At 40.3% G+C, this 11407-nt stretch overlaps 1 protein-coding gene across 1 annotated transcript; it reads left to right on the top strand.

Moving 5' to 3' along the window:
* The first annotated feature begins 690 nt into the window (after positions 1 to 690).
* Positions 691 to 8244, top strand: LOC102799925 (uncharacterized). Its single transcript, XM_006782098.2, has 7 exons — positions 691 to 802; positions 1728 to 1847; positions 4008 to 4382; positions 4522 to 4635; positions 6151 to 6732; positions 6993 to 7109; positions 7195 to 8244. The coding sequence occupies exons 1-7, from the start codon at positions 721 to 723 to the stop codon at positions 7794 to 7796; spliced, it is 1992 nt and encodes a 663-aa protein (XP_006782161.1). The 5' UTR covers positions 691 to 720; the 3' UTR covers positions 7797 to 8244.
* The last annotated feature ends 3163 nt before the right edge of the window (positions 8245 to 11407 follow it).

Here is an 11407-nt window from a genome sequence, read left to right on the forward strand (position 1 = left end):
ACTTTGTATTTCCCATATCATGAAATACAGAAGATGTCTAATGAGTTCCCAGACCAGTGATTTAATAGATATATTATTGTAGTCAGCTGTTACAAGTATAACAGCAGTTTGGAATTAATTGTACTTATTATTTCACTTACTGAGCTCATTTTTCTATTTTATTTAATTTAATTCTATTTAATTGAGCATTTTTTTATTATCATATGCAGCTTTTTTGTCCACATCCTTTTTTCCCATTTTTCTCCAATGTGATTTGAGCATCTATGTAATAATTTTTCAGTTTGATTTCTTTTTTAAGCTATATTTTTCAGGCTTCCACCATATTGAAGCTCTATGGCTATTGGCAGTTTTTAGTGTTTGGCTGCCTTTGCTATAAGGTGAGAATTAATTAATATTTTAACTTAACTTTACCTTTTAATGTTACTTTTAAAGAGTTATAATGAATTATTATACATGTATTTAAATGTTTTTTTTTTAAGTCAGTCGTCTTGATTTTAATCACTAAGCTCAGCAATTTTTAAATAAATTTGAAAAATAAATAAAATACATAAAATAGTGTTTTTGTTTGTTAAAGAAAAACAACACTAACCGACAGCGACCTCTACCGGGCAATATGGCTATTTATTCAGGAATCTCTAGAAATCGTCCAATCGGCAATCGGATTCTGTATCACGTGACCGTGCAGCCGCGTAGAAGAAGGAGCAAACGGCAACATCAAACATGGAGGTGTCCCCGTTCAGCTTCACTCCGGAGAGGTACTGGACGGAGGAGAAAGAGAGGGCGCTTATAGCCTTTTTCTCCAGTAAGTGCCACTCTCCTTGGCGGACTCTTTTCACACCGCGCGTGAAGACGTTTTTAAAAGTTGCCGTTTTCGTTGATGTGTCGGAAGCTGCAACATTTGTGGGCAACGGTTGCTGGACGAGACCAACGGCTGTTAGCAATGAGCGACAGCAGAAAGAGACGAGCAATGGCGACCAGCAACTGAAGTCAAGTTAGCTGTTTTTCAACTGAAATCGGCTGAAAAAAAAAATCAGTTCTCTGCATGTTTTTATGAGCTATTTTCTGCACAATTCAATAAACTAATACTGAATACTAAACTAAATAAAAACATAATTTTAGCCAATTGATTTAATTTAAATGAGAAGAGCAGACTTTTATATTTAATCTGTATCTAACATTACTCCAGTGGGGTTTTTTTGTTTTAGATCTGTAGCGTTTATCATAGGGAATAACAGCTTTAAACATATTTTAAAAATGGCTGTTATTAATAAGTGTGTAGCTGTTAATAATTACAGGTTGTTAGAATAATTAAATTGGTGAATGAAATATCCTTGTTGAAGTAATGAATAATGTCTCCAGATGTTCCCACAGTTTTCCACATAGGAATATCTTTAAAATACTGTTATCGTGTATATAACATGGCCAAAGAAAAACAATTAACTTTAATAGAGACTAGATAGCACCACAAGAGCTAAACAACAACCACAGTGATGAAATTGAACGCAACATTTATGTGTATGTTACTGGGATAGGTGCCAAATTAAAGGAAAAATTACAATTTTTGAACCTTGCAAATGTTGTTTTACATTTTTCCTGCCTGGTTTGCCACCTTAGACAGAGGCGCACTAAGAGTACAAGTTTGTTATGATTTTATTCTAGTTTATCACACTCTAGACCCTGTGAAGCTGCAGTTATTTTAGCTATATCTTCTTTGTTTCATTTCTCAGAGCATAGCTGTCTGTGGAACCACAAGTCTGAGGGTTATAAGAACCGGCAGCTGCGATGGAAAACCCTGGAAACACTAAGGATCCTGCTGTCAACTCTTCCACCTCCAGTCCCATTCACAGGTAAATCAGCAGGAAAATAAACCAAATCTGTCAAACTCATAGACTGTGTGTGTAATAAAAGTAAAACCTTAAACCTGCATTCTCATTAATGGCTAGCAGGGGAATTTCTGTGCCCAGTACTAGGGAGCAAGCTCAGCAATACCCAGGATATATTTTGGTTATCTGGCTTCATTTATCCTAACAACGGCAATCAGGCAGAGCAGTAACACAGGTGGTTATCAAGTCGGTAAGTTAACACCGGCTTTATTGAGCTAAGAGGACGTTCTCATGAAAGGGTGGTGATGGCAGCATCTGAAAAGAATAAAAACGGTTAGATGATTTTTGACAAAACTATATATAATTTTTGACATGTGACAGGTTTGACAGCTGTTTGTACATTCCGGGTTTATTTCCACTTAGTCTCAGCCTAAGTTTAAATTCTGTTTTTATATTTATTGTTTACCCTGGCTGTTGAACTGCAGCTGAAAGAATGAAACCATTTAAACATGGTGTCAGATAGCCAGTGTTGGGGAGTAACGGAATACATGTACCGCCGTTACGTATTTAAAATACAAAATATGAGTAACTGTATTCCGTTACAGTTACCGTTTAAAAAGGTGGTATTTAGAATACAGTTACTTGGTTGAAATAAATGGATTACACGGCGGTACTTCCCTGTTTCATATTGTGGCGGGTCAAGACTGTTTGGGTTTTGTTTGACAGCTACGTTCTGTTGTTCCAGGTGGCAGCGTTACGGTTGCTATGGTTACAGGGTGACGCTCTCTCTCTGCGTGTTTCCTGGGTGAGAGAGGCATTTTTGTTGTTGTTGTGCTAAGCTAATAGGCAGAATGCTACAGGCATAGCTCTAACGAATGTAGCATCATAGGCAGTGTAGTCCGTGCTGCAGGGAGAATGGACTGCCATACCGTTATGTGTCTGTGAGCGAGGGAGGGAGAAAAAGGAAAAGTACGAGCTGTCATCGAGCAAAAACGGGAGCTGGAAGCATGTAAATATAATAATAACCACTGCAGCCAAGAAGAGTGCCTGACGAGCCCAGTTGTAAGTAAGCTATTAAGACTCGACTGTACACCGTGTTCGTGTTTTCCTCCAAAAACAATAAGTTCTGTTGGAGCAGCCTTTCAACGCCTCTCTCTGTCTCTCGCTAGCAAAGTTGACCCAGACAACAAAGTAAAGCTAGTTTTCGGCTACGAGCCCGACACAGAACCCGACGTATTAGCCAGAGGTCCTTTACTACGGTTTGGAGCCGCGGACCTTCAGTAACAGTAATAAATCACAGCAATAGTACATTCATGTAGTTGTAAACAGCATGATAATATATTAAGTAATCCAAAGTATTCAGAATACGTTACTCTCATTGAGTAACGTAACGGAATACGTTACAGAATACATTTTGGGGCATGTATTCTGTATTCTGTAATGGAATACATTTTAAAAGTAACCTTCCCAACACTGCAGATAGCTGCTCTTTTCCAGTCTTACTGATCAAAGCACTTTAAGTATATACCTGTGTGGTATGTGACTTTTGTTGCCATGATGCCAGGTCTCTCTTGGAAATGAGATTTTTAATCTCAATGAAATTTTTTACCTGGATAAATAAAGGATTAATAAAAAAAGTACAGACCATTAATACGATATTACTGTATCGTGCTTTTCCTCTCTTGCACACACTGCTGTTCCTTTCCGTCTGTATTGTGTGGTTAACCTCTTCATATCATCTCATAGTACAAGTTTCATCTTACTTTGAAAAATCAGCTGCTCTGTTGCCAGTACACTTATCAGTAATTGTGGTCAGGCACTGCCAACACCCCTTTCATGTGTACACACAGGGGAAGCCCTGGGTAAACTTAGCAAGTTGTTAACCAGCTTTGTGTAACCGCTTATGCTGCTTGTCAGTGGGTATGTTGAGCTCGCTTTGTAGCACTGGGCTGAGGGTAAGCCCATTCAAGCTTCTGTGTGAGTCTCTGTGGCCTCAGTAACCACTTTCCTGATGGCTCAGTCATTAGTTGAATATTTTTAGTAAAATATTAAGTCCATTGTTTCAAATTATTGCTATTCTAAAAGTTAGAAAACAGGATCCGGGGTGTGCTCATCAGCTGACGAGTGTGAGGTTTGACAGTCAGATGTACCCTTTAACTAATTTATATGGGTTTTTTTCCCAAGTGGAAGACATCAAAAACAAGTTCAAGAATCTCCGTACGACTTTTCAGCGTCAGTACAAAATGGTTAAAGCAAGTAAGGCGTGCAACCCAGACGACGAGTTTGTGCCGCAGTGGAAGCACTACCATCAGCTCATGTTCCTGCAGGGCTGCTGGGACCAGGACGACCCCGCCGCCGGTGAGCCGCCGCTGTCACCACTGAACCCTCTGCAGGAAGAGGGCCAGCCTGTCCTCACCTCCCCAGGACTCATCATCTCCTTCCTCCCCACCCCGTCCACCTCGTCTGCCTCCTCTTCGTCCACCTGTGTTCCCTCCAGTGTCATGATTAAATGTTACTGGACTGAAGAGAGGGAGCGAGCTCTGATTTCTTTCTATTGTGGTAAACAAAAGATCTTTTTCATCTTCAAAATCATGAGTTTTTACTGAAGAGCAGTACATACGTAGACAAAAACCTCAGATTAAGTAACGTTTTGAGTAGTTTCACAGCTGATGGGATTCCTGTGTGTTCTTTTCGACAGAGCACAACTGTCTCTGGAACAAGAAGTCTGAAAACCACAACAACCGTCAGCTCAGACTGAGGCTGTTGGAGGCTCTGAGGAGCCAGCTGTCCGACCACACAGTGTCGTTCTCAGGTAAGCATCACCGTTTTTCACTTTTTTTTTCTGTTGTTTTCTTACAGAAGTAGCAAACTCAGGATTCTTCACCTAATTGCATACCTCAGACTGTTTGAGTGATTGTGTCCGCCAGTTGAACAGTCCCTGCTTTAAAGCTACTTTTTTATTTAGTGTATGTGAATTTAGGCTAAAACTTCCACCACTAGGGGGCGGTTTACTGGTGGCTGTATTGTTTTCTGATGTGTGGTAGTTCTTTTCAGCCTTGCCCTTTCCTCTTTAAGAAATTTGACAGGTTAAATAAAGGTTACATTGACTGGCTGCCCCATCTTGTGGTACAAACTGGTATTACATGAAAGCAGAGCCCAGCTCCAGTTCAGCTTCAGCTAATGTCTCCTCAACATCACTTTTTTTGAATGGCAGTTGCTTCTTCACATTCTCTTGATAAGTTTAGTTATTTTGGAAGCCTTTAAAGAAATAATTCAATATTTTGGTAAGATTTCTTTATAAACCTTCAATGGCTCTCCTGGATTGGGCTTTCAGCCAGTCGAGGAGAGTTATTCCACATCCTGTTAATCCCATTGTACAGAAATGGCTGCAGTTCGTAAAGAGTGAATGAGGCTCTATGGAAATTTTCCATGTTATTGATAGACATGATGACATGAACAATAGAGTTCAGTTTGGGGAATTTTAGAGGATTTGATTGTAGTAAAAATTCTTTCTGTGTGCATTAGTGACGCTACAGCACCTTATAAACCTTTATGGCAGAAAGTCAGACACCTTCAACTACCAGCAGCTTCCTATACAACCATGCAGGTCTCTGCTGTGATTTAACTATCCTTCAAACCACTAGTTAATGTTTGGAAAGTGGCACCGTCAGGACAGAACGTCCCATTGTAAATCCTTAACTGACCAGTCAGTGCTGATTATAAGAAATGTGCTGTTTACTTTTCTTATAGCTTCACCATAGGAAAAACCGAAGGATATAAATGTTGTTTTATTTCCGTTTAGACAAATGTTGGTCTTTTTGTTTAATAGTGTTATTTTTACCCTACTCTCTGCCGTTATTGAGAGAAAATGCCATTCCCCTGCTCACAGGATGTACTCTTGCTCTACTGAAATGGACCACCATTCCCAGCAGTTATAGCCCTGTGAGCTGTGCTTATCATACCTCTCCATAGTTTGTGTGTCTCAAAGTACTCTGTAATTAAAAGATTTGCACTGGAGCAATTTAACAGTGTGAGTACCACTCACCCAAAGCACAGACTGTAAATCTTTGGGAAATACTAATTATCACTCTCCACAGCTCATTTGTGGAACTGTTCCTTTATATATGTTTACGTCATTTTAACATAAGCTGAAATATACACACACAGTGATTTCATACAGTTAGATGTCTGCATAGAAAATGAAAGAAAAACAATTTTATTTCAAAATAATAAAGTCATGTTTGTGTTCTTCAATCTCCAGAAGCTCTGAGCTGCTAAATTTTTCAGTTTTCCAGCATAAAGTGATGCTGTGTTGCTGTTTTTGCAGTTGAAGATATAAAGTGCAAGTTCAAGAACCTACGAACTGTTTTTAACCGCGAGTTCAAGGCGGTCCAGGCAAGCAGGGCATCTGACAAACCCTACGTGTCCAAATGGAAACACTACCAGCAGCTGCTTTTTCTCTGCGAGTCCTGCGACGAAGACGACGGCTCTGAAGATCTGCAGATTCTGACGCCGCAAGAAGACAAGGATCGGGAGCACGGAAACCAGACCCCGTCCTCCACCCTGAGCAGTTTCTCCTCCAGCTCCAACCAAACCAGCAGCATCAAACTCAGCACCGCCTCTGCCCCCTCCAGCTCCACTCAGAGCGATGCCAAAACCGGGACAAGCGCAGGGTATCAAATGTTCCTCCCTGCAGCTCCGGATAACCTCAGACTAAGCAGCCAATCAGCCACTTCCACGCTGCCAACTTCTCCATCCAGTTCACTGCCAGACACCAGATCCTGTACCAACCGCTCCCCTTTAAATTTCTCTACAGCCAGTTCGGTTCAGCCAGACAACAGACTGAGTGCTGACACCCGCTGCCTCTGGAGCGAGGCCAAAGTTCAGCAGCTCATCTCATTTTACTCCGGTAGGTGGCACCACTCACTATGAATGCTTGTTACCCTTTAGACTTACCCCCTGGATGTTACATCTATCACTGCAACAGAGAGATGTTAGATTTTTGTTCTTCTGTGGAGTTTGTAGTGATGTGCTGGGAGCTGCGTGTTTGGTTATAGTGGTCATAGCTGTTAGAGGCAGCTGAGAGAGTCGCTGTACGTCTCAGACACTGCCATGCATGGTTAAAAAAGTTGCACGAGAAGGTTTGATGTGAGAATTCTTCTGTTCCAGAGCACAGCTGTTTGTGGAACCACAAATCTGAGAGTTACAGGAACCGTCTGCTGAGACAGAGCCTGCTGGAGACGCTGAGCAGCATCCTGTCAAACAACGAGCCGGTCTCATTCACAGGTAACACTCCTGCCGCCTTAATGTTGTCACCACACGGAGCCTTTAATCTGAACTCACAGTGTCTCTGTCATTTCTCATCCTTCAGTGGAAGACATAAAGACGAAGTTCAGGAACCTGCGAACCATCTTCCAGCGTGAACACAAGGCGGTGAGCTCCAACAAAACGTGCGGCTCGGAGGACTTCTACCTCCCAAAGTGGAAGCACTACCGTGACCTCATGTTCCTCTGCGACTCCTGCGACGAGGATGAGCAGCCCGAGGACGTCCACTTCTGCCAGCTGCAGGACACCAGTCTCCTCCATATGGTCAGCCAAGCCCCACCTCCCCCCTTACACTACCGTGCCACCAACCAAACTGTCTCCAAACTGAACACGCGGGGTCTCAAAGCCCCACCCTCACCTACACCCCCAGACTCCCAGCACTCCTCCCCTTCCTCGTCCCCCTCCCCTTCCACATCTTCCTCCCACACAGACAGCAGAGTATCTGGACGCAAGCGTGGGAGCCACCGGGGGACCACCACCGAGGTGCTGGACCTCATGAGGACACTATGTCAGACCCAAGCAGCGTCCCCACACGCAGGGTTCCTGAGGTATGTGGAGGAGTGTCTGAATGAGACGCCGCCTGACAAAGTGAGGAAGCTGAAGAAGAAGATAATAGAGACGATTCACAGCATGTCGGAGGATGTTTAGTGTGCTTATTCATTCATTTCATTTCAGCCCGAGTCTAGATCTCGTGATCATCTCTTCTAATAGCTGTGACTCTTTAATCTCAAAAATTTGGTACAATGATCATAATAACCCTGATTTCAGTTTTCAGGGGCTCTTCCAACATGGAGCTGTTTCACTTCCTGTTCATACACATCATGCAGAATAGAAATGAACTGAGCTAAACAGCTTAAATAGTGAGAAACCCACATTTCATTTTTTTAGAATGCTTATCAAAACACAGCATTGATAATGTAGATTAAATAAAACACTTGTGGCATTCGGCTTTAGATTTAATGTGGACGTAGATGCTGTGACATAAAGTGACCTAAAACTCACAGAAAACTGTTTCACCGCAATTCAGAACTGTCTTGAACACTGTTATCACAAACATGATAAATATGTCAGCAAGAACAATTGTAAAGGTCCCCCCCCCCCCCCCCCCCCAAAAAAAAAAACAAAAAAAAACTAACAATAAACACATGACCCCACATTTCTGGGGGAAAAAACTTAACTATGTAAGTAATACTGTAACATACACTGAAAGCAGCAATATAGCTGATAAGCATTAATGTGACAGGAGCACTTTTAAGCATTTTATGCAAAGTCCTGAAAATAATATGATTTGCACAAGCTATGATTAAACTTAATATGTATAGCCTGTGCTAAGAAATGTTTCCAAATTCTGTAGAAACATTTAAACCAATATACAAATCAGTTTCTAAACAAAAACACAGATTTGTGAACAGATACTATATAAACACTAATTAAATGTATATAATTCACTTCCTGGCTCCCTAATTCTGCACTTTATTGAAATTTTGCAAGCCCTTCTTGCAGATTATGCACGGATGTCATAGATAACAGCAAACTGAGTTTTATTTAGAAATTGTTTGAGAACACTACAGCAAGCTGAGGCGTCTTTGTCCTGTACAGATTTATCCCAAAGTAATGAGGTTCATCCCAAACTGGTACATCCACCACTTAAAATCAGCATCACCAGGCCCATATTCAGTGTTTACAGAGATACAGTGAAACTACGCTCAGTCCTCTGTGTAATTTCAGACTTGGTTGTGACATTCACGTATAAAGACTTTATTGATCGAGAGTCCTTTGAAAGTGCCAAAGGAAAAGATGGGTTGAGCACTTTGTCAACAAACCGACATCTTAAAGAGCTGCGCTGTTGGCAGTGACTGACCACAGATCCTGTAGAAATGTAATCAAACTTTTCATGTGTGTCCTCTTTATTTAACTTGTTCTAATCCTATTGTGTCATAATATTTAAATAATTTGCTTCATCTTTTTTTTTTTTTTTACAAAGCCAGAATTGTTACTTTTGTTAAAATTGTATAAACTTATCTTAAAATGAAAAAATGTCAACATGTAAAGAGTTTTAAAAAAACAACTTTTTTTTTCCTTTTGGAAAGTATAAATGGTTTTGATGCAATACTGAACAATTGCAGCACATGCTATAACTAACAGTTTAGTTATCATTATTATTATTATTATTGTTATTATTATGTAATTACTTTTCTTTTTGGCTGGCGTTTGTTTAAATTCGATTCAGTGCCTTATCAGAATCACAGTAACTGTGAACGTTCTTGTTCAAATAAACCTACATTTGCAAACCTTTATTCATTTTGTTCTTTGACACATCAAACCTGGTTTAACTTGAGCTCTGATTTGAACAACACGATATAAGTTACAGTCGACCTTTCAACTTGGCAGCGATTCCCATCCAAGGGATGTGTTTAAAACCTACTTTAACTTGAAATATATTGCTGTTAAGTAGCTTTTTATAAAAGTACATTTAAGCCAAGCAGTTCATATTCATTTTAAAATGAGCTCAAGCAGTTTATAAGAAGAGGTTTTGGAGTTATAACAGTCAGGAAGCACTGGGCTCAAAGCAACACAAAAACATTTTTAAAGATGCAGCTGGAAAAAAAAATGTAATTAGTAAATATTTATTGGAACATGACTGAAGCAAAAACATCATGCCATCGTCAATACAAGGCCCAGGGGCCACAATCAGCCTGAATGAGATCACGATCTGAAAAATGTGAATGAGATTTCGGACTTTTAGCTGTATTTTCATAAGTTTCACAGAATTTCCTACTGATTAAGATCTCCAAATGACATTCATACTGCACCAAAGTAATTAAATAAGAGATAAATAACAATCAGAAAAGTTCCAGTTTTCACTATCTACTACCAGCTACCAGATCTTTTTTATAGATGTCTTGCATTTACTACAGTAGCATTTTTTTATCATGTAGAAAGCTGAGCTGTATTGTTGAAATTGTACTTCCTTTCATACTAAATGGGTTAAACATGTTTACACTGACAGAAAGAGTAGTCTTACTGGTTGAGCCCACTTAAGATCAAAGTGGGCTCTTTGTGGCTCACAATGTAAAATAAGTTTGATATGCCCAATCCATACTATCAAGATTGATAAGGGCAAAAAAGGTCAAATACCGTTGGTATTTTACAGCCTTTTGGTTGTAAATCTCTTGCCATCCACTAGATGGCAATCTCTTAACATAGTGCAGCCTTAGCACCGGCCTCAGCTTCCATATATCTGTCATGCCTCAGAAACTACAGCTGTGTGGATGATAGTCTCTTCCTGTGGAGTTTGTCCTGAATGTATTACACAGTATTTGTACAATGCAAACACTAAATAGTATCCAATACCCTCGAATTTAAAAGATTTACCTGCGAATGAAGCAGATAGGACAGAGTCATACTGACACCTGTGTCTGACTCACCTGCCACCTGTTTGACCTGCAGGCTGAGCTTCAGGTGAAAAACGTCACTGTGTCACCTGAAGCCTTTTCACTCTCTACTCTCGATAGTAACCCTGTGACCTCTAACCCTTTGTTAGATGATACACTTGATGATATTCACTGAAACCACATTCCTAAGTGCTAACACACCCAGCTCAAGCCAAAGCTCTCCACCCACCAACTCACAAACATATGGACATAAAGGACCATTTGGCGTCACATTTAAACACGTTGGATACATCGTCTTTCAACACATGGTGTTAATGATGTGAGAGGTGACTGAAATTTGTAATTTTTTAGTAATTAAAATGTAATCAACAAATAAAAGTGAGAGAAAACAAAATGTGGAACACAAAAGTGTCTTTGTGAAGTCCCTTTCATGGACTGACAGGATAGATTTATGGCATCACAACAACTTTGCTAATGACGTTCAAACGTTTCAAATGTGTTATTTTTAGTATCACAAGCCACTGAATTAGCTCATTAGAAAAAAAATGCTCAAAAAGAGCAGTAAACCAAATAATAAGGGCTTGATTTACTTTGTGCAGATTCTTTTTAGCTAACATTTATACTATGGTGAATGAAAGCAATTTGGAGTTAGCTACCTTGGATACATTGGCATGCAGACTAGAACAGCCAGGGATTGAACCACCAACCTTCCGATTAGTGAACAACCTCCTCTACGTCCCAAACCCAGACACCCTTTAGAAGAAGCGACTTCTGCGACTTCAATCCACAGCTCGTGGTCACAGATGAGGGTAGGAATATATGCTGACGAGTAAATCAACAGCTGTCTACTCTCTGCAACAAAGC

This window comes from Neolamprologus brichardi, chromosome 7 (assembly GCF_056152115.1).
Source record: "Neolamprologus brichardi isolate AB-2024 chromosome 7, ASM5615211v1, whole genome shotgun sequence".
NCBI lineage: Eukaryota > Metazoa > Chordata > Actinopteri > Cichliformes > Cichlidae > Neolamprologus > Neolamprologus brichardi.

Coding starts and splice junctions, on each gene's coding strand:
- LOC102799925 (XM_006782098.2), top strand. CDS start 721: ATGGAGGTGTCCCCGTTCAGCTTCACTCCGGAGAGGTACTGGACGGAG. Junction 1,848..4,007: donor ACCTCCAGTCCCATTCACAG/GTAAATCAGCAG, acceptor TTTTTTCCCAAG/TGGAAGACATCAAAAACAAG. Junction 6,733..6,992: donor GCTCATCTCATTTTACTCCG/GTAGGTGGCACC, acceptor CTTCTGTTCCAG/AGCACAGCTGTTTGTGGAAC.